This window comes from Protopterus annectens, chromosome 13.part0 (assembly GCF_019279795.1).
Source record: "Protopterus annectens isolate FY-2018-M chromosome 13.part0, PAN1.0, whole genome shotgun sequence".
Taxonomy (NCBI): Eukaryota; Metazoa; Chordata; order Ceratodontiformes; family Protopteridae; genus Protopterus; species Protopterus annectens.
Genome location: NC_056747.1, coordinates 715,335,587 through 715,359,742, shown reverse-complemented (window position 1 = coordinate 715,359,742; position 24,156 = coordinate 715,335,587). Strand labels below are relative to the sequence as shown.

General features: G+C 41.4%; 1 protein-coding gene across 1 annotated transcript in view; it reads right to left on the bottom strand.

The window, feature by feature from the left end:
• The window catches only part of SUPT6H (SPT6 homolog, histone chaperone and transcription elongation factor), a 2,620,423-nt gene that overhangs the window by 2,323,232 nt on the left and 273,035 nt on the right, over window positions 1–24,156 (bottom strand). Inside the window, exon 7 of the mRNA XM_044054882.1 lies at window positions 16,686–16,787. Coding sequence (XP_043910817.1) covers window positions 16,686–16,787 — 102 coding nt within the window. The remainder of the gene's footprint in view (window positions 1–16,685; window positions 16,788–24,156) is intronic.

Here is a 24,156-nt window from a genome sequence, read left to right as displayed (position 1 = left end):
AGGAATACCGACTCATCCTCGGAAGGGCTAAGGGTAGACCAGTTCCCCCTCTGCCTAAGCATCTCAAGGATGTCTGAGAATGAGACCTCTTCAGAGGGGGACCTCGGGGACCCTTCCGAATCCTCTATGTCGTTATCTGATGTGACAGAATCAGTGGAGTCAACATGCTTCCTCTTGCATTTCCTCTTATGAGGTGGCTCCTCTGAATGATCAGGAGAGGCCTCGGAAGAGGAAGAGAAACCTAAAGGGGTGCCCTGGAGCGTTGCTTCCCCACACTTGGGGAATGGAGGAGGGGCAGAGGCAGGCGCAGGCACCATAGTGGAAGGAGCTGAAGGGGATGATCGTGGGGCTGACTCAGGGGCCAGCACACTCCTCATGACCTCAAAAGTGTCCCTGCTCAGATGCAGAGAAGGCTCCAGTTCCGAAGAGACCGGAATCCCTCTCCGCACCGAGGGGGATGGCTCCGTAGCCGATGTAGGAGCTGAGCTCACCTGTGCCGAAGCTCCGAGGGGGATAATGGGGTCTGACAAGGGTCCGATGCCACTCGCCCCCTCGGAGCCGACGATGGAGTCTCGGTGACCAGATCCCTCCAAGGACGGTTCCAAGGAAGTGATCGGAGCCGACGACGGAAAAGAAGGAGAAGGTATCGGTGCCGACGGTTCCATAATTCGAACCCCAACGAACTCCGGCTCCGACCTCAAGGGAGGAGCTGGAGGACGAATGACTGCAGACAAGGACGGAGCCGAACCCTGTTGAAGGGGGCTGGACAACATTTTTGCTAGGGCCTGCGATTTCAAAAGCCTGCTGACCACTCTCTCCAAGTCGTGATCTGACAATCTCGATGACCGAGAAGAGTGGGAGGACAGATGACTGCACTCCAATTGAAGCAGAGGAGACCTAGGAGCCGAGCATAACGACTCCAGGGAGGGAGACCTAGATCTCCTTAGACTCCCTGCCGGCTCCGAAGTGTGTGTCGGAACAGACTTGAGAGACAGGCACATCAGTTCCAGCCGGAACTGAGGCAGAAGTAGCAGCTTCACCTAATGACGGCTCCGAAATGGGAGTCAAAGGTTTAGGTGGCTTGGAGGACTTCACAGGCTGAGCCTTAGCCAGTGACTGCTTGGGTATGAGCAAACCCCGTAGGATTAATTTATTCCTATGTTCCTGCAGAACTCTTAGACTGAAAGCATGGCAAACTGAACAAGAATCCTGCAGGTGCATGGCGCCGAGACAATAGACACAAGAAGTGTGACCATCTGTCAGAGACATCTTCTGACAGCATGAATCACACTTCTTGAATCCGGACACCTTGGTATCCTTAGACATAGCTAAAGGGAATACCAGACAAAAAACACAACTATAACAATTTGAGTATAATAACTATAACACACACAAAATTACCACACCCAAAAACAGTCAAGGATACACACAATAGTCTAACAACAAATAGACTAAACTAAGTAAATACTAACTATATATATATATATATATATATATATATATATATATATATTTTCTTTTTTAAAAGAAAAAAATTGGTTAGCCTCTAACTTAAACGGCTACTTCAGAAAAGAGAGAGGGGGGAGGGGAAAACTCTCTAACTGAAACGGGTTTTCTGAAGGGAAGGGGAATACAGATAAGGAAAGAATATATACTTAAACAAGGATACCCCAAGAAAGATAGTATACTACGATTAACAAACCACACTAAAACTACTATTTTTTTTTTTTTTTATCAAAAAACAGATAATAATAATAAAATATACGACCTGAGCCAGTAAGACAACCTCGCAGCAGAAGCGGCAAATGAGATCTGGGTATCTAGCGCCAGGCATCATGGGATATGGGGAAGCCTCCAGCCAGTAAACAGCTCTCGAGCTTTAGAAGATGGCCGAGTCGGAGCAGAGGATCGGATCTGAACCCAACCAGCAAGAATGAAGGCGAGATACACAACTTAACATCAAACATTTCCTTCATCTACAAGCAAATACACCACATAGGTTGTATAAGATAGAGAAGTACAGATAGGTCCCAGCAAAGAAAAAAGGGGGATGGTGGGTGGGTAACCTGGACTGCAACAGTGAATACACTTGAACATCTACATTTATGGTAGGTACACAACTGTACTATGTTCATCGTGTTTCACTGTTGCAGTCATTACACTTGGGTTGAATCCCAAAGCTGAGGTAGGGTGGCTGGGTCTAAATAGGATTAAGAGAGGCTATAAGGCCCTGCAAAACTGCAGTGGCAAAGCCTGCCCTGGATTTAGAGTAGAGAGGTAAATGGTAGTGCTTGGTGAAAGTGTGCACTGAACTCCAAGTTGCAGCCTCTAAAATGTCTTTGGTTGGTACCTCTCTGAGGAAGGCTGCTGAAGTGGCTGCTGCTCTGGTAGAACGTGGCCTAATGCCCTTAGGGATTGATTTGCCATGTTGTGAATAACAGAATCGAATGCAGTGGCCTATCCATTTCGAAATGGTCTGCTTTGAGATAGGCTTTCCTTGTGATCCTGAGCATATGCCACTAGAAGTTGCTCAGTCTTTCTGAAAGCTTTAGTTCTGTCCAAGTAGAAGCGTAGCTGTCTGTGTATGTCCAAAGAATGCAGGAGTCTCTCACCCTTGTACTGTGGATTTGGATAAAAAGTAGGCAAATGAATGGTTTGGTTAAGGGCCACACTGGACACTACCTTAGGCATAAATGTCGGGTTTGTCCTCAGAGAAACCCTGTCCGGATGGAAAATGGTAAAAGGTTCCACAGCCATGAGAGCCTGTAACTCTGAGACTCGTCTTGCAGAGGTTATTGCTAGGAGCAGAGCTGTTTTCCAAGTTAAGTACTTTATTTCAGCTGTATTGGCTGGCTCAAAAGGTGGCAGTGTGAGTTTCTCCAAGACATAATTGAGGTCCCATGCAGGTATTGGTGCTCTCCTTGGAGGTCTTATGTTTTTGGCCCCTCTGAGGTACTGCCTTAGCAATGGATAAGAAAAAATAGGAGGTTCCGTACTGTAATGAGCTGAAATGACAGAGGCATGGATTTTAATTGATGAGAAGGATAGGCCTTTGTCCAGCATCTCAGTTAGGTATTGTAAAATCTGAGGAATATTTGGTACAAGCGTGTCAATTCCTTGTGCCTGGTTCCAAGCACAGAATCTCTTCCATTTTTCTGCATAAGATTTTCTGGTACTTGGCCTCCTGGCCTCCAAAATAACATCCATCACTGCTTTAGAAAGAGGTGTGTCCTGAATGGCTACATTATTCGCCATGCTGCCAGATTTAGGGTCCTGACGTGGCTGTGCAGGATCTGGTTGTTTCGTTGGGTCAGTAAGTGAGGAATTAGAGGCAATGTCCAGGCTGGGCCTTGAGACAAGCTCTTTAGGACTGGGTACCAGTGCTGGCAGGGCCAGTCTGGGGCAATCAATCATTTTTGGCTTCTCTTGTCTGACCTTCAGGAGTACCTTGTGAAGGAGAGGCAGAGGAGGAAAGGCATATAGTGTTAGTGTTTTCCAGCTGAATGATAGAGCATCCACTTTCCATGCTTGCTTGTGATAAGTCCTTGTGCATAATCTCTGTAGTTGGCAGTTGTGAGGGGAGGTGAAAAGATCTATGTCTGGGCATCCCCATTTCTTTGTTATCATGCTGAAGACTTGTGGATCCAGTTTCCACTTGTGGGGATCCGTAATGTTTCTGCTTGCTTCGTCTGCCAGAGTATTTTTCTTTCCTGGCAGGAATTGAGCTTGCAGATAAGTCAATGCTGTGTCCCACAAAGTCATGGCTGGTCTGCAGCAGGGGTAGGAATGTGTGCCTCCCTACTTGTTTATGTACCACATGACTGTAGTATTGTCCGTCCTTATCAGTAGTCGTCCTGGATGAAGAAGGTCCTTGAAAGCTGTCAGGGCATTCTGAACAGCTAGCATCTCTTTTTGATTGATATGAATATGCATTTGGCTTGAGGGCCATGTGCCCTGAATACATTTTCCTGCCATGTGGGCCCCCCAGGCATAATCTGAAACATCTGTTGTTATTGACTGCCTGGCTGTGGGTAGGTTGAATGGCTGTCCCTTGTTGAGGTGGCAGGCCTGTGCCCACCATCGAAACTTCTGTTGAAGGCAAGAAATGAGGGTAATCAATGTTTCCAGGCTGTGGCAATGTTGAGTCCAAACACTTTTTAGATACCATTGTAGTTTCCTCATATGCAGTCTGGCATATGGAATTAGCAGAATGCAGGATGCCATGAAGCCCAAAGCCTGCAGAATTTTTCTTGCAGATAACTGGGTCTTTGCTGCCAACATTGTGAAGTAAGAAGTCAGTTGCCTTTGTCTGGCATGAGATAAGCCATCAGGGCAGTTGTATTTAAGCTTGCACCCAGGAATATTATCTCTTGAAAGGGTACTAATTTTGATTTTCTTACGTTTATTGTGTACCCTAGGCAAATCAATAACCTTTTTACAAACGCCAGGTGCTCTAGTAGAATGTCCTTGTTCACTGCTTGAATAAGGCAATCATCCAAGTAAAGATATATTTGAATTCCTCTTTGTCTGCAATATGCAATTACTGGTACCAGGCATTTTGTGAAGACCACGGGCGCAGTAGATAAGCCAAAAAGCAGTGCAGAGAATTGGTAGTGCATTGAGCCAGCTATGAATCTGAGGTATCTTCTGCAAGACTGTCTGATTGGTACATGCAGGTATGCCTCTTTTAGGTCCATAGTTACAAGCCAAGCCTTCTTGCCCAGCATGGGAAGAAGCTGCTGCAAAGTCAACATTTTGAATTTTGGAACGTCCAGAAATGTATTTAGAATAGACAGGTCCAGTACTGGTCTCCAGGCTTTGTCCTTTCTGGGTACCAAGAAAAGTCTTGAGTAAAATCCTTGTCCCTGCTCTTGCTGTGGTACTCACTGAATGGCCCTCAAGTTCATGAGGGATGAAACTTGTTTTTGTGCCTCTGCCCATTGATTGTATGGCAGATCTGGCATACATTTTGCCCTTGGCAGGGTGTGAAAGTGGGACCTGTAGCCCTGGGACACTATATTCATGACCCATTTGTCCTGGGTGATCATGTGCCAGTTTTGAGAAAAAAGTGCTAATTTTCACCCTAAGGGGGCTGCCAAAAGTTAAGTGCTTGGTGCTGGCAGAGGAAAGTCATTGGGACGGTTTCCTGTATGGCTGTGATTTGTCTTCTCCGCTTTTGGAGGTAGAAGTGCCCCACTGTTTAGGCCTGTAAGAGCCCTGGGGCTGGGATCTGCCTCTAGGGCGTCTGTATCTGCCTCTTTGTGGTTTGTCTGACACTGGAAAGGACCAATTCTTTGTAGGCCAGTTCCTGCTAAATCTGGGTGGCTGTACCTGTAAGAAATCCTTTACTGTTTGCATAGATTTTGCTTTGTCCTCCATTTTCAACACCTCCTCTGCTTTAACACCAAATAAAGTATCATGCTGTAATGGAGCATCTAGTAATTTTGCTTTAATATGATCAGGTAGATTCTGTTCCTTTGACCAAGCATGCCTCCTAATGATAGAACCCGTAACTGCAGCCCTGCAAGAGGCCTCCAGGGAATCAAAACCACATTGCAATGTATGCTTTCCCACTTGTTCAGTTGCATGCAATAAATCCTGCATTTCCTTATTTTCTGCACAATCTGAAATTGCCAACCTTTTCTGTTTTAGCAGTGACATTAAGTATTGCTGATATTTAAGCATATGAAATTGACAATTTAAAGCCCTCACAGCCAAAGTAGCAGAAGTGTAAACTTTTCCCCCCATCTGTCTAGTGCCCTAGAATCCCTGTCAGAGGGGATAGGGTTTTTTGCAGTCGAAGCTTTGACTCCTTTGGGACCCTGAGAAATAGTTTTTTATAAAGAAATTTATGTGAGTCTGTAACCCTGTAGTATCTGTCTGGTTTTACAGGTGCAGGGGGTGAAGAGTCAGGAGAAAGGCCGGACTCTGCAAATACATCGTCTACAATATCTAACGCAGGGGGAATAGCAAGAGGCCTGTGCTGAAGTAGTAAAAGAAAATCTCTAAGCCTTTTCTTTGATTCTGAGTAGTCTTGGCTCTCCCAGTGGAAGTGCTCCCTCATGGTATGCAAGGTTTCCCCAAAAGAAAAATCCTCAGGAGGAGAGGCTGAAGGAATAGATTCTTCAGCATCAGAATCCTCATAGGGAGGAAGAGAGTATTCCTGCTCAGAAGAGGAGTCAGAGGAAATGGAAACCTGATCTGAAGATTCATATTCTGTCTCTTGCCTACGCCTCTTATCAGGAGGGGGATGGGAACCCCTGATCAAGGTAATTAGGCCTTCAGCCATTTTGAGCATCTGTTTTTTAGGAATGGCAGTCTGTCCAGGAGAATGCTGTACTTTTTTCTTTGTCTTTAGAGCTGCTTTAGTCTTTGCTTTGGAAGCTGAGGTAGGCTTTACATATAACTGTGTAGGTCTGAAAACACCCTCAGAAGCCGATGCCTGCTCAGCGGCTCCGGACCCATCTGAGGTAATAGTTTCTGAGTGTCCAAAACCATGAGTATCCAGAGGCCTAGTTGGCTCCACGTGGGAGTCGGCAGCGGCCTGTGGCTCTGAGGTAGCTGGCATCAGGGGCTGTGAAAGCGCCTCACTGAGAACCGGCGACTGGCTTAGCAGAAGCCTAGTCTGTTTTGGACCTCGGATGCCTGTCCTTTTCCTTTTTATAAACTCCGGTTGTCAGTTTCGGCCAAAGTAATGAAAAGCAAAATCGTACCGATGCTTAGTGCGTTAGTTAAATCTAGCACAAAACCGACAGCTAGCAACGTTGTGATCAGGGCCTAGGCATGGAATACAGTAAGAATGAAAATCCTTATGAGGTATTTGCTTCCCACAAGAAATACAATTGTTAACGTTTTCTGACATCGATCTGGAGCAAGAAAAGAGTTTCCCCAACGGGGTACTTAGCTTTAATGAAGACTTCGGATCTGAAATTCGTTTTTGAAAATCTCATGAGTTGGCCGACCGGCACTTGCAAACTGCTTTTGCTTCGGGCACCACGTGGCAAGAAAGACGGAAGAAAATGGTGTCGGCTGCATCTTTTATACCCCTGGCGCACTGACGTCAGGGAAGAGGCAACAGCAACCGACGCCGGATCAAGACTTTGGAATTCAGGCCGACTGCGGGTAGCCTGCCAGCAGGATAACCCAAGTGTAATGACTGTAACAGTGAAACACGATGAACATCTGAATGTGCTGAGATCCTGGCCCTGAAACGGAGATATTTCCTACATGATTCCCTGATAGGAATATGGAGGTAGGCCTCTTTTAGATCTAGGGTGGCTAGCAAAGCATCCTTGGAGAGCATGGGTAGCAGCTGCTGGAGGGTGAGCATTTTGAATTTTGGGATCACCAGGAATTTGTTTAGAATGGCTAGATTGAGGATGGGGCACCAGGTGCCCTCTTTTCTGGGTACCAGAAAAAGTCAGGAGTAGAAACCTTGGCCTCTCTGTTCTAATGTGCCCTACTGCCCTCAAAGACAGCAGGGAAAGGACTTGCTTTTGTGCCTCTGCCCACTGGTTTTGAAGTAGATCTGGAAACCCTTTTTGGGTAGGAAGGGTGTGGAAAGAAAATTTGTATCCCTGGGACACTATGTTGAGAACCCAGCGGTCATTCGTAATGGTGGCCCAGGTGCCTGCATGAATGGAGAGTTTTCCTCCTAGGGGTAAGTGTAGGTGGGCAGAGAGAGGGGTGGGGGAGGTGAGTCATTGTGAGTTCTTACCATAAGGGGGTTGCTTAGAACTCCCTGGTTTTGAAGTGGAGGTAGTCCACTGCTTAGAGCTCTGCATTCCCTGTGGCTGCTGTCTGGGGGGGGGGGGGGGGTCTGAGCTGGACTGGCTTAGTGGTAGCAGGAAAGGACCAGTTCTTGGTGGGACAATGCCTGCTAAACCTGGGTGGCTGGACTTGTAAGAAATCAGGAACAGTCTGCATAGATTTTGCTTTTTCTTCCATCTTTTTTAAGACCTCTTCTGCCTTAGTGCCAAATGAGTTGTCTTTGTGCAAGACGGCATCCAACAATTAGATATGACATGGTCTGGCAAGGGCTGTTCCTTAAGCCATGCATGCCTTCTAATGACAGATCCGGTGACTGCTGCCCTGCAAGAAGTTTCTAGGGCGTCAAAATCACAGTGCAAGGTGTGGTTAGTTACTTGACTTGCAGAATGCATTAACTCTTGTAACTCTAGATTCTGCAAAAGCAGGAAAAGAAGACATTTTTTGTTTGAGGAGTTCCAGAGTATGCTGCTGAAATTTTAGCATATGGAACTGGCAATTTAGTGCCCTGATAGCAAGAGTAGCTGAGGTGTATACTTTTTAACCCCATCTGTCTAGTGCTTAGGAATCCTTATCTGAGGGAGTGGGATTCTTAGCAGAGGTCGCTTTAATCCCTTTAGGCCCTTGAGAAATTAACTCAGGGTGAGCAGTAGAATTTTTAAAAATACATTTATGTGAGTCAGGAACTCTATAGTACCGGTCTGGTTTTCTGGGTGCAGGAGGGTGGGTGTCAGGAATCAAGCTGGATTCCAGGAAAACATCCAGGACTGGGGGGATGGCCAAGGGTCTGTGCTGTGAAAGATCTAAGAATTCCCTGAGTCTCTTTTTAGACTGAGGGCAGTCTTGACATTCCCACTGGAAATGCTCTCTCAAGGTATGAAGAATTTCCTTAAAGGAAAAATCCTCTGGGGGAGAGGCGGAAAGGATGGAATCCTCTGCATCAGAATCCTCATAAGTGGAGAGGGGTTGCATGTCTTCATTTCAGATGCATCAGTCATCCGACTCTTGTTCAGACAAAACTACAGGGGACAAATCTCTTTTCCTTTTGGAGGGGGTAGCTTGGCTTCCCCTGATCAGCATAAGGTCTTCTGCCATTTTAAGCATTTGAGACTGAGGCAAGGAAGCAGGTGCCTCAGACTGGGTCATCAGTTTCTTGGGTGTGGTTCATACCTTGGGCCTCAGAATCTCAGTAGTTTTCAAAAGAATGGTAGTCGTGAAAGAAGACGTCGGTTTGTGTCAAGAATCGGTAGTGCAAAGGAAGACGGTGCCTGCTCAGCGGCTCCGGATCCACCCAAGGTAGAAAAGACTGCAGGATCCTTAGTCGAAGAAGAGTTTTGTGGCATACTGAACTCCGAAAAGGTCTCTGTAGCAGCCTGCGAATCCACAGAAGCGTGCATCAGGGGCTGTGAATGCACCTCACTGAAGACCAGAGAACTGACAACTAGCTTAACAAAAGCGTCGTCGGTTGGGTTGAACATGTGCGGTCTGTCTACCTTTATGGTTTTTTGGAAGATCTGCTGTCGGATGGCTTACCGAAGCCATATCGGAGATCGAGGACTGTAAGCGAAAATATCTAGTTACAATAAGGGCCTGATGCCGGATAGTGCTGGCATGGAACAAAGCACAGAAGCGACAGTGGGGGATGTCGTGGTCTGGGCCTAAACAAGTGACGCAGTAAGAATGAAAGACTTGGTGTGGTATTGGCTTTCCACAGGTGAGACAATTGTTAACTTTTTCTGACATCAGTTATTGCAAGAAAAAAGGATAGACTTCAGCTTCAAACCAGTAGACTAAACTCAGCAGCCGACCGGTACTCGTACGAACTTGCTTCTGGTTCAGGCTCCACGGCAACATACTAATGTAATGGCATCGGCTGCCTTACTTTATACTACTGACAATCTGATGTCAGTCCTGAAGTGACAGCAACTGGCGCAGAAACAATAAGCCTTTGGTATTCGGGATGGCAAATGGCTACCCTAGCAGGCATAACCCAAATGTGATGCAACTGCGAAACACAAAGAACATCCCTGGTTTCCACTGATCTTTGAAAGCTACCAAGTCCTTTTGCACTGCCATCAGTTCTTTCTAATTTATGTGCTTGTGTCTGAAGTAATTTTCCCATCTGCCCTGGGATTGAATGTGTTGGAAATGAGGCCCCCAGACTGGCTCTCAAGCATCTGTGGTTTAAAGTTTGGCCCTGAGCGATTAACCTGAAGAGGACGACGACCCAGCTTCTGGGCACAAGTCTGCATCCAACACGCAAATTTCTCCTTAAGGCAAGGGGTCAGCTGAATTTCTGCCCTGAGGAACTGTGAGTGCAGGCACCACAGATTCTAGAGGTACCAGTGAAGCTTCCTTATGTGTAGCCTGGCCAGAGGGATCATGAGGATACAAGATGCCATGCAGCCTAATGCTCTGAAGAATGCCCTGGCTAAAAGGCATTGTCTCTACATAATGTTTTGGAAGTACTGACTTAGGAAGAAGACCTTTTGTGGAGGGAGGAAGGCCTTTTGAAGGGAGGAAACCAGAAGAGGCCCCAGGAAAACTATCCTGGAAGATGGGTCTGTGTTGGACTTGTGAAGATTTATGGTGAATCCCAAGGAGCTGAGGAGGTTCTGAGTGAAGGGCAGATCCTTGGGGAGCTTTGACCAACTTGTGGCTTGAATGAGGCAGTCGTGTAGATAGGGGTAAATTTGGATCCCACTTTTTCTGCAGGAGGCGATCACAACAGCTAAACACTTTGTGAAGATCCTGGGAGCAGTAGACAAGCCAAATGGCAGTGCAGAGAATTGAAAGTGACTAGTACCTGCTCTGAAAGAAGAAAACTTCAAGATTTCTCTGTAGGAATGTGCAAGTAAGCGCATTTTAGGTATAAGATGACCATTTAAGGCATGAGGGTTATCATGGGAAGAAGTTTTTGAAGAGTCAACATTTGACATTTTGGTACAAGCAGGGACCGATTGACGGCAAACAGGTCTAGAATAGAGCACCAAGAGCCTTCCTTTCTTAGAACCAGGAACAGCCTGGAATGGAACCCCTTCCCTATTTGATGTTCTGATACTAGCTCCACTGAGCTCTGTGAACACTGACTGTGAATATGAGAAAGGGCCTCTGCTCTGATTTTGTGGAACTTCTGGGTAACCTACGTAACTCAACGGTATTTTGAAAGTCAGCCTGTAACTATCTGAGATAACTTTCAGAACTCACTTGTCTGAAGTAATAAGGGACTAATTGTCTTTGAATAGGGATAGCCTTCCTCCTATCTTTTCAGTAAAGGATGGGGAGTGGTTAGAGGAAAGGAAATGTCAGTGCTGCTCTCTGCTAGAGCCCTGTGGCCTAGACCTCCCCTGCCTGGGGGTTTCCAAGGACCAATGTCTGGGCCTTTGTCAATGATGCTGTTTTTGTGCCCTTTCCCTCTGGAGTTTTCTGTAGCTGCTAATTGTTTGAGAGGTAAAGGATCAGAGTTTAGTGGGAACAAGCCTATTAAAAATAGGAGACTGAACTTGGGGGAAGTCATTGACTGTTTGGATAGATTTTGCTTCATCTTCCATCTTTTTTAGCACAGCCTCAGCTTCTGGCCTAAAAAGAAAGTCCTCATCCAGGGGTGAATCTAGAAGCTTAGATTTGACATGGTATGGAAGGGTATGTTCCCTAAGCCAACCATGCCTTCTAATGACAGAGCAGATACAGCAGCTCAGCTAGAGGTCTCCATATCATCAAAGCAACAGTGTAACAAGTGTCTAACCACCTGGGAGCTGGAATGGCAAAGATCCAATAATTCCTTGCAAATACTCTTTTGATCCAGGAAGGACATTTTTTTGCTTCATTTTATCTAAAATACTTTGTTGGCATTTTATCATATGAAACTTGCAGTTAAGGGCCCTCATGGCGAGGGTAGCATAAGCGTAATTTATTTTGTTTTGTTTTTTAACCAAACCTTTCAAAGCCCCTGCTTTTTTGTCAATAGATTCATAGGTAGGTACTAGGCTACTAGCCCTAGGGCCTATATAAGCCTAGCCAAAAATGTACCCTGGCTTTCGCCACCCAAGCAAATTATTTTCCTGTGCCCCTGTCGAACAGAGCCACAGAAGTGATCCCTGGGGTGAATTTCCTATTTCTCATCCAATCATTAAGATTTTTCTTGAAGAGTGCTAATGAGGAGCTCTATTCGACATAGATAGGTAGTCTGTTCCAGAGTATGGGAAGTCTCTGGGACAGGAATCTATCCCTCCAGCATGTTCTATTTATTGTGGTGACAAGATTTAGGTCCCTAGAGTGTGTAGCTCGGAAGGACTGGATTTCTTTAAGTGAAGCATGTCCAACAGCTCTGGGTTTGACATAGCTTTGTATGTTAGGCAGTGATCGCCTCTGAGTAGGCAATATGCGATGGAGTAAAGCTGGAGATTTTTGAGACTGTCTGCGCAGGGCATCTGTTTGAGGCCAGTAATCCTCTTTCTGAGGTATTTCTGTGGCCTTTCCAGTTGTTGTAGATGTCTTGTGAGGTACATACCAAAAGGAGTGTTGTACTCTATAATGGGTCTAATGAGTGATGAGTAGAGGGGAACAATGACCTCTTTTTCTGGATGAGAAACCTTTTGTGATGAGGTGAGCCACGCAGAAGGATTTTCTGACCACTGTGGTGATGAGATTATCAAAGGAGAGACTGCTGTCCACCTGTGTCCCAAGGTCTCATCACATTTTCGGCGTTAAGTAGACTATCAGCTATGTTGTAGTTCATGGGTACAGATTTTTTACCAAGGGGAATGACAATACACTTTTTGGCATTGAGCTTCAGGCCATGGCTTTGAAACCAGGCATCTATCTCAGTGAGGCCCTTTTGTAGTATGTCCACATTGGTAGGAGTTTCGATTATGGCTCCTAGTTTGCAGTCATCTGCAAACTTTGTTAGCCAAAGACCTTCTGTGTTAGCCTGTACTTTGGAGAAGTAGATACCAAACAGGAGAGGACCCAGGACTGAACCCTGTGGTACTCCACTTGTCACTGGTCTTAAGTCGGATTTGGAGACTGCTACTTTCACAGTGTGGGTTCTGTCCGTGAGCCAGTTGGCAACCCATCTTGTGACATAGGGATTTATACCTAGTTTAGTGAGCTTATCTATAATTCCAGAGTGGGGGATGGTGCTGAAAGTCTTGGCGAGATCTAGATAAGATGTGTGAATCACCTTACTCTCATCTATGGCTTTGGTGACCGCTTCACAGAAGTCAAATTGGGTTTAGGAGACATGATCTGCCTTTTACAAATCCGAACTGGGTAGGGTCCAGAGTCTGGAGATTACCAATGTCTTTGTTTAGGAGTTCCATGATGATATGTTCCATGACCTTGTAGACCAGGCTCGTCAGGCTAATGGGGCATTAGTTACCAAGGTCCACTGTGGCTCCCCCTATATAGAGTGGGATAACCAATGTGGTGCGCCATTCAGTGGGCACAAAGCTTGAGGTGAGGCTATGATTGAACATGGTACTTAGGTAGGGTGCAAGTTCATTCTGTAGTTCGTGTAGAACGCAGCCTGGGATATTGTCAGGTCCCATGGATGCTGTGTTCTTGACTTTGGAGAGTGTTTTTTTTACCTGTGAAGCCGTGATTACAGGAACTCTGCATTCTTCCAGGAGAGATGGGCCCTCTAGGGGATGAGAGGTGGGTAAAGTTAGCACTTAACCTAGCTGCCAGGATGTTGGCAATATCAGTTGGTTCTGTATATTTAGTGCCATTGTGCTGTAACTCAAAGCAGATCTGAGTGTTGCCATTGAGATTCTTGACATAGCTATAGAATGCTTTGTGGTTGTCTTTAGAGTCAGTGGCAATTTTGTTTTCGTAACTAGCTTTGGAGGGCTTTATGAGGGATCTCAGCTTCTTACAGAGGATGACCAGGGAGTTTTCTCCAGTCATGGGATTTCACTCTTTTACAACAGTTTCTTTCTTCTGTTGTAGAGTTTGTTTATGGCAGAGAACCACCAGATTGGCTTCCTTTTTTTTGGAGGATAGCATCTTGGTTCGATTAGGGATAGCATGATCCATGCACTCGTGTAAGTGCCTATAAAGTGCATTTGTGTAGGATTCAGCAGTCATACCTCTATTGTCCATCTGCATGGGTGTCATAAAGTTTGCCACTTCTGTCTTAAGAAGTGTGAAGTTGGCTTTGGAGAAGTTTTTAACAGTGGTTTCCCTAATTGGGGGTGGGATGTGGATGTCTAGGGTGATTAGCTTGTGGTCGGATCTGACCAACGAAGAATTGTGTGGAACACCAGTTGCCCATGTTGGTAATGACCAGGTCTAAGATTGCTGCCCCTGGTGGGGGTGTGAATAAGTTGATCCAAGGCGTTGGAATTTATGAATTCCAGAAAACGTTGTGCAGAAGAGTTGGTACAGGAGTAGTTTTCCCAGTTAATGGTGGGGTAGTTGAAATTGCCCATTACTAGGGTGTTAGGATGTACCCTAATACTTCCCAGTGCATCAAGAAATGAGTGGGAATCCTAGGGCATAGTGAGGGGTCTGTAGCAAGCTACAATTTGGATTGCAGTCTTGCCCAGAGTTAGTTGCACTTGGATAATCTCAGATGCATTAAGCTGTGCAACTAGCCTGGAGGTGTAGATATCCTTAATGAATATGGACACACCTCCACCTTTAGTGCTTTGTTTCGGGTTAGGTGGCCGAAAGGTGTGGTTTGAATTATAGCCTGGTAATGCAGGGGTGCTCTCTGGAGCTTTGAACCAGGTCTCTGTCACTGCACAGATGTCGATGTTCTCCATTTTAAGGAGTGCCTCGAGTGAGTGCATTTTGAGATTTAGACTTCTAGCATTGAGTAGCATTACCCTCAGATTTTGCTTACTTGTACCGGTTACGGTGGTGAAGTTGTCATTTGAACCTTGCCTAAAAAAGGACCTACAGGGGTGGCAAAAGCCTTAGCCAGTATCCGGAATCCCAAGGGCAACAGGTGCAGGCCATCTCTGACCTAACCTAAAGGGTTATTTGAAAAAATGGCTCTTGCTCCTTTGGGACATGGAGAGACAACCTTTGGGTTAGCAGAAGGGTTTTTGAAAGGTATTTATGTGCAAAGTCCAGCACCTGGTAAAACCTGACTGGTTTTCGTCAGGCTGGAGGTAGACCATCTGGATTCAGGGAACAGTCCATAAAAGCATCCTCTACCACATCCAGTAGAGCAGGAACAACCAAAAGTTTGTGTTCCGGGAGGTCAAGAAAACTCCCTAACCCTCTTTATAGACTGTGGGTATTCCTGTGCCTCCCACTGAAAATGTTGGCTTATGGCATGGAGTGTTTCCCCAGAAGTGATAGTTTCAGGAGGTGAAGCTGAAGCCAGATTCTACTCAGAATCACAATCTTCAAAAGGAAGGAAGGATACCACCTCAAAGACAGAACTCTTCTTGGTCAGAATCCTTATCTGAATCAGGAGGTTCAGAGAAAACTTCAGGGCTAGGTTCCCTGTTCCTTTTCCCTGGGGAAGGCTCCAAAGAGATTTGCCTAGCTCTGACTAAGGAGACAAGGCCCTCAGCTAACCTGACCATGTCTTGCTGATAACCTAGTGAGTAGGAGCCGGTAAGACTAGGCATAGAACTTGAGGTAGAACCCTTCTTAGAAGTGGCTTTGGCCTTGGGGCTAGAAATGTCCGCAACCCTGTTTCCAGTCTCTTTGTAAGGCAGAAGTGATGCAGGCTGAACTTCGCTGGTACAAGATCGCTCATCAGAAGCCAAGGTCTGCTGATTAACTCTAGACCTAACCAATGAACTGAAAGCAAAGGCCTGTGTAGAAGTTGAGGGACCCGACAGCGTGCTGGACTCCGTACAGGTCGCTAAAGAGGCCTGGGCCACCACCTCAGTTGCAAAAGGGTGCTGCAAAAGCACCTTGCCTTCCTCAGTGATAATGAGGCTTGGGAGACTGGCGAATGGTGAACAGTTGTCATCCAAGGCCCCAACCTTTGGTCTTTTTTCCTTATCCTTTCTACGCTGAAGGAGCTCAACCTCTGGACGACTGGCAGACACCATCAAACACAACAAAGAAGATGGCAGACTAAGATGCCTAGCTAAGATTTTGGCCCTATGCCTGATAACCCTAGAATTGAAAAGGGTGCAAAAACGGCAACTAGGGATATTGTGATCTGGGCTAGACACGTGAGACACAACGTATGAAAGTATGTGTGTGGGATTCACTTACCACAGCGGATATTATTGTTAACCTTATCTGACATGACTTAAAGCAAGAAAGAGAGTTCCCTAACGGGGTACTACGGCTTAGAAGACTTCTCTCTTGTGCAGACCGACTGCCGCATTGTAACACTGCTTCAGGCTCTGACGACAAGTAAAATCTGACCTCATAACGTCTCCCGTCTACCTTTTTACCAAAGTGTACTGACATCAGAGAAGGATGTCCACCAGCCTTAGGAGGAGTGAAATTTTTACTCTTGTAGTCGGGCAGGCCATGGGCTTTTACAGCAGAAAATCCCACAAGTCAGGACTGCAACAGTGGAAAACTATTATCATCGAGACACAATCAAGTATGAGACCTGCAACTCAGTAAGGAAAGGCAGAAGACCACAACAGCTAGTATGCAGAGAATGTAGTCCTCTTCCTGAGGCAATGAAACACTGTACCATAAACTATCTAAACAATACCGGTTCTGGCAACAAAAACTGTGAAAAGTTTTAAAATGTAATGCTTACAACGTAGCACGAGTAAAGGTTTTCACAACAGTGGCTCAGACAACGTATCTAAAAAAAATTAGCTTTTCATTTACCTTTAAAGTTTAAAATGCAATTATGCAAACAACTTTAAAAAACTATTTATTCATTTAATTTAGGTACACATTTCAAGTTCAACAGTACAGACAAGCTAACTTCTTTTATTTGGCTTAATCAATATTGGTAAGTACCAAGATCTGTGCAGTACCTGCAAGGATATAGTTGGGGTAGCAAAAGCATTCTTGTAAATCCAGTCTGCTTCTTCTTCTAGCTCCTCCTCATCGGCCGGCTTCACTGGAGTTGCACGCACCTAATAGTTGCAAGAAAAGTTTAAGAGTAATACCAAACTACAAATGCCACATTGTTTGAAAGAGGATAAGCAATATTAATCATATTTCAGCTTCTAGGGCACATACATTTTACCCAATCCACAACAAAGTTGATGCAGTGACTAACCAGAAGTTAGGAAAGCACAACAAAATCAAGAAAACTAACTTCCCAGACCACTCAAAAACAGCAAATTTATTACATGCAAAGCTTTTGGGTATAACCCTTCCTCAGTGCTGTTCTAATATAAAAACTTTCCATTGTACATAAAGAGCTATCAAAACTCACATGATCACAGTTAGCCAATAAAATAAATTAATTAAAACATTCTAATAAGATAAAATCATAAAACAGTTATATAAACATTCATTAATACTTGAACATATTAAATAATCATTCATATGATAACAGTTATACTTTTAATGCAGTTGAAATTTTTTTTTTTTTTTTTTTTAACTAAAACAGACTTGATACTAACAGTGCTGTTTAATCCTGGAGGCAGGTCTGCCTGCAGCTTTATTATCCAACCTTATTTCTTATTTTCCAGTGCATTACTGATGTCCCCACCTCTAGTTTGCCTCAAAACCTGTTCAACTGCCCTGAATTTAAAATAATGTTCAGAACCACTGTCCAAAACAGGTTAGCTTAGAGCATTTGTCAAAACTTTCCTACGCATATCGGATTTGTGCTTCGTTATACGTTCTTTTACTTTTCTAGTAGTTTCTCGTACATAGGAGGAACATTTCACACGTAGCTAAGTAAACCAAGTGCACTGCATTACACATAGCTGAACAATGGAAGATGATGTTCATTTATCAGATGACTAAATAAAATACTACTAGGTGAGATGTCAGAACAGCTACAATTTAAGGCAGGAAAATGTACCAATATTACTAGAATTGCACCTGACAGGTTTAAAGTCTTTATAACACAATTTGCTCTTTAAACTACACAGATTCCTATAGGAGAAGGTTGGCCTATTGCCCAAGAGTCTTTGTAGCTCTGGCATAATCAGTAAAATATACCAGTACTTTTTAATTATTTTTTCTACCTCATTAGTTCTAACATTGTAAGTTGTTATGAATCTAATCGTGTTTATGTTTGCATTTCCTGTCTTAGGGCTTTGTCCTGCATAAAAAATAAGTTTATTCAAATTTATTCTGTTCGTAAGCGCATCTTTAAGAATATCTTCGACTGAAGTCTTATCATACACCCTTTCAAGAAATTCTTTGGCTGTTTTCCTCATTTCCCTTTCACATTTCATATAATTAGTAGTTAACCTACTAACCCTTGCGAGTTGGGTTTTAACTAAGCCCTTAAATACATGTGGTGCATGCATACTCATCTTTGGAACATAATGATTCACATGAACATCTTTTCTATGAATACTAATATATATTAAATTCTCCTTCCTTTCTATCTCAACATCAGGAAAAGTTATTCTATTATTACAACTTGTCATTTTAAACTTCAAGAAACTAGTGGTATTATACAGATAACTCACATATTCAATCATACTTTCCTCTGTACCATCCCAAAATAAAAAATAATCATCGATAAATCGCTGATAATAATTGTATGAGCAAAAATATTTTCTTCTATCACTATAAATGAATTCCTTATCCCACTGATGTAGAACTAAATTAGCATCAGTACTGGTCATAGGCATACCCCATGACCACTCCTGCTACTTGTAAAAATAGCTCAACAAATAAAAAAAAAACATTTTTAGTTAATAGAGCTTCCAATAATTGGTAGACATTCTCTGTTTCATGAGATGGTAACCTTTTTACAATATTTAAAAAACTGCGAATAGCCTCAGTGACATATTTTTTGGTATTACTGTAAGGAGAGTTTATGTCTGATGTATCAAATAAAAATGTTCTATCCAAATTTTTCATGAACCAATCTCTTAATTTTATTAAGAAGTCATACGTCCTTAATGTAAGTTCTGCAAAATGGAAGATATTTACTTAAACGTTTCTGTAGGTAAACTGAGATGGGTTCTGTGATCCATCCCCTTCCTGATACGGCAGGTCTCATTGGTGGGTGGTTCACAGATTTATGTAGTTTTGGTATGCCATACATCTGTGGCATTTTTAGACAAGGAATACTAAAAAAAAAAAATTGTAAAAGTCAATAAAAATATCACTATTCAAATGCAACTCATTAATCAAAATATTTACATCTGCAATTAGTTTTTTTAACATCAGAAAAGCTTATCTTTTTTAAAGTATTAGTATAATGTAAAAAGTCCTGCATTATAGATATATATTCTGTTTTATTTATAAACACGGTTGCACTCCCGTTATGTACTTGTTTTAAAATGATAGAATCATTCCCAATTGTTTCAGTGGATCATTTTCTTAAGTTACATTAAAAAAAATGTCTTAACATGCTTAGCATACAGTTCCCTTAACTCTCGTTCACAAACATCGAGAAATGCTGTCACAATAAGGCAGCTAGTAGGTATAAACAAATTGGTCCTTTTACAATATTCCCTAACTGCGTCTTGTGTCGGTTTAAAAATAAGCTTCAGATTTAAATTCCTTACAATGATTTTCAAATCAGCTATGGCTTCAACTATATTATCTGAATCGCTGGGTATGAATTTATGGCCTTTTTTAATTAAAGTCAGTAGTGCTGGAGTTAACTCAAAGACTGATAAATTCACATCTTCTTCTTTGCCGATTAACAGCACATAGTTTTGTTTTGATGTAAAGAGCTGCTGTATTTCCTTTCGGTCCCTATTACTGAATTGCTTAGCTGTCATTGTGTAGGTCGACCCCTTGAGTGGTTGCGTTACTATATTTCCACCTTCTCTGGCAAACTGACCTAAAAAGGGGTTGCAAATTTCAAGGGAATAATACAAGAACCATTCTGCTGGTTAACTTTTAAAGCCACTGAATTTGTGAACCCGATTAACTGATCAGCACAAAGAATGTTATTCTTGGATGAAGCTCATTTTACTGCTTCTGTGGAACCCAGAGTTTATTGTAAATCATCCAACAGGGGCACAGCTGCATTGTTTCCACTCTGTCGTGGTGATCCAATAAAGGTATTCCACTTAATTTTCTGTGCATAAGTTGAAACCTGACTGGTTGCAGCCACTGCCAATTGTGTAAGTTATGTCCATCATTCAACATAAATGTATCCAGCTGACACAGCGTACCTCTCGGTGTACAAGATGACTTTACCTGCTAATCTGTTTCAGGCCAAAAAAATATATGGCCCTTTTAAAAGTCATCCATGTCTCTTACTACTTTGTGTTTCTTACTGGCTTCTAGTTTAATGTCTAAAGTCTGCAACCTGTTTAACAGCAGATGGGGAAGAGGGGGTGCAACTAAGTTTATGAATAAAACAGAATAAATATTTATAATGCATGACTTTTTACAGGATACTAATATTGTCAAAAGGATAAGCTTTTCTGATGTTAAAAATCTAATTGTAGATGTAAATATTTTGATTTATGAGTTGCATTTGAATAATATTTATATTGACTTACACAATTTTTTTACTATTCCTTCTTCAAAATACCACAGAATTATGGCATACCAAAACTACATAAATCTCTGGTTTACCCACCAATCGTATCAGGAAGAGGGTGGATCACAGATCACATCAAAGTTTATCTACAGAAATGTTTAAGTAAATATCTTCCATTTTGCAGAACTTACATTAAGGACATGAGTGACTTCTTAATAAAACTGAGTGGTTTATGAAAAATTTCGACAGAACACTTTTGTTACATCAGACAAACTCTCTCTTTACAGTAATACCAAACAAATATGGCTTTGAGGCTATTCGCAGTTTTTTAATTACTGAAATAAGGTTACCACCTAATGAAACAGAGAATATTTGCCAATTATCGGAAGTTGTATTAACTAAAAATGTTTTATTTAATGATGACCCATTTTTACAATTAGCAGGAGTGGCCATGGATACCCTATGGCCAATGCTTATGCAATTTAGTACTACATCAATGGGAAAAGGAATTAATTTATAGTGACAATAATAGTATGAACAAAAATACTTCATTCTATAAGCGATTTGTCGACGACTGTATCTTAATTTGAGATGCTAATGAGGAAAGTATGAGTAAATATGTGAGTTATATGGATAATACCACTAATTTCTTGAAGTTTAAAATGACAAGTTCTAATAATAAAAAAACTTTTCTGGATATTCAGAAAGAAAGGAAGGAGAATTTAATAGATACTAGCATTCATAGAAAAGACGTTCATGTGAATTATGTTTCAAAGATGAGTATGCATGCACCACATGAATTTAAGGGCATAGTTTAAATCCAACTCACAAGGATTTGTAGGTTAACTACCAATGATTTGAAATGTGAAAGGGAGTTGAGGAAAACAGGTAAAGAATTTCTTGAAAGGGTCTATGATAAGACTTTAGTTTTAGACATTCTTAAAGATATACATAAGAACAAAACAAATTTGACTAAACCTATTTATGCAGGACAAAGCCCTAAGACAGTAAAAGAAAACAAACACGATTAGATACATAACAAACAACTTGCAATGTTAGAACTAATGGGGTGGAGAAAAAAAAGAACTGGAATATTTTACTGATTATGTAAGAACTACAAAGACTATTGGGCAATAGACCAAACTTTGCCTCTAAGAATTTGTATAGTTTAAAGAACAAATTGTGTTATAAATACTTCAAAAGTGTCAAGTGTAATTCTAGCAAAATTGGTACGTTTCCCTGACTAAATTATAGCTGCTGTTTTGACATCTCATCAAGTAGTACTTTATTTAGTCATCCAATACCAAATGAACATTTAATCTTCCATTGTTCAGCTACATTCAATAAATACATTTGGTTTACTTAGCTACAAGTGTGAAATATTCCTCTTCCTATGGAGGAAAAACTACTAGAAAACTAAAAGAAGGTACAATGGAGCACAAATCAGATATATGCAAAAAAGTTTAGACAAATGCTGTAAGTAAACATGTTTTGGACAGTGGTCCTAAACATAATTTTAAATTCAGAGCAACTGAACAGGATCTGAGGCAAACTAGAGGTGGGGACACCAAAAATGTATTGGAAAAAAACAAATAAGGTTGGATAATAAAGCTGCAGGCAGACCTGCCTCCAGGTTTAAACAGCACTGTTTGTATTAAGCCAGTTTTCGTTAAACAATTACAACTGGATTAAAATTATAACTATTACTATATGAATGACATAATATGTTAAGCATTAATGAATGTTTATATAACTCTTATGACTTTATATTCTTAGAAAGTTTTATTAATCAATTTTATTGGCTGACTGTGCTCACATGATTTTTGAAACTTCTTCATATACAATGGAAAGTTTTTATGACAGAATAGCACTGAGGAAGAGAGTAACTGAAAGTTTTGCATATAACAAATTTGGTTCCTGAGAGGCTCTCCGAGTTAGTTTTCTTGATTTTATTGCACAAACATTATAAGCATAACAGTGAAGCTTACTTCACTTCAGTGGGCACAGAAAAAAAAAAAAAACGGTCAAATTTAGGCATGAATGGAATCCAATATACTTAATATGCAACTGCATAAGCTTGAGACTACACATGACCAACTAAAGGGATCTAAAAACTAAAAGTTATGCACTTTATCTTCAATCTGTGTTGTCAGATTTCATTGCTCCATAACTGATGGGTGCGAACAGAGGCGTCAGATCTCAATTGGCCATTGTAAAAGCTCGTGGCAACTTAGAACTTTAGAGCTTCTCCCTTACCCACAAGTAACCAACCCCACTACCTCAGATCATATTTGCAAACTGTGAAAGACAGCCACAGTCTTGCATGCATATATATATATATATATATATATATATATATATATATATATATATATATAATATATATATATATATATATATATATATATATATATATATATATATATATATATATATATATATATATATATATATATATATATATATATATATATATATATATATATAAATAAATATATATATATATATATATATATATATATATATATATATATATATATATATATATATATATATATATTCCATATTATTCATATCTATATATATGATTGTGTCTTTCGGCTTTTCCCGGTTAGGGGTTGCCACAGCGGAACTCCGGTCGGCTAATGACTGGAAGTAGATTTTTACGTACTGGCTAGCCGGGCCTAACACACAACCTTCAACCAAGAAAGGCCCATTCACGCATGTCGCTACACAGAAGACGCTCTAACTGAGAATCGAATGGGCAACGTCTAATTGAGAGGCGACAATGCTACCGCAGCACCACCACTGCAGTACATATATATATATATATATATATATACACACATATATATCTATATATATATATTTATTTATATATCTATATCTATATATATATATATATATATATATATATATATCTATATATCTATATAGATCTATATATCTATATATATATATATATATATATACATACACACACATACACAATATATATATATATAAATGTTCATATCTATATATATATATCTATATATATATATCTATATATATATATATATATATATATATATATATCCATAAATATATATATATACAGACATACATATATATAGATATAGATATATATATATATATATATCCATAAATATATATATATACAGACATACATATATATAGATATAGATATATATACACACACACAAACACACACACACAGGGTCGCTCTCTTCTAATATCTACAGAAAAGACACTTACAGAAATAACTTGCTGGATTTCCATAGCCAGCATCCGTTCTTTATGAAAAAGAACGTCCTCAAAGGACAGTTTATCAGATTGTCACGCATTGTCGGTGGAGAGCACATTCCACAAAGAAAGCAATTTTTCTGTGTAAGTTGTTCGCAGATAGAAATTATCCTGAACAACTTATTTATGACGTGTTCACTGAGGTAGCTTCACAAAGGCAGAGTAAGCACCGTCCCATTTTACACTATGGTTTTCAGGCTAAAACCAATCTAAATGAGACATCAACTGATAGATGTTGTAGTTTTCCAGTTCCGATCAGTAGAGACATGCACTCGATTAAACAAGTGCTGCAAAATAACTGGAACATTATTGAAACACAGAGGGATCTAGCCTGTGCTGTTGGGCACAGCCCAAATTTCACATATAAAAGATCTAGAACTTTGAAAATGTCATTTGAAAGATCTGAACAATTTATTGTTAGCATGAATACACAGAGCCTGACAGACACAGTACAAAATGGCATGTTTCACTGTAATGGATGCGTAGTTTGTCCACACATTTTAACAGGAACTTGTTATACATTCCAACATTGTGGCATAAAAATTGTGTTTAAACATCAT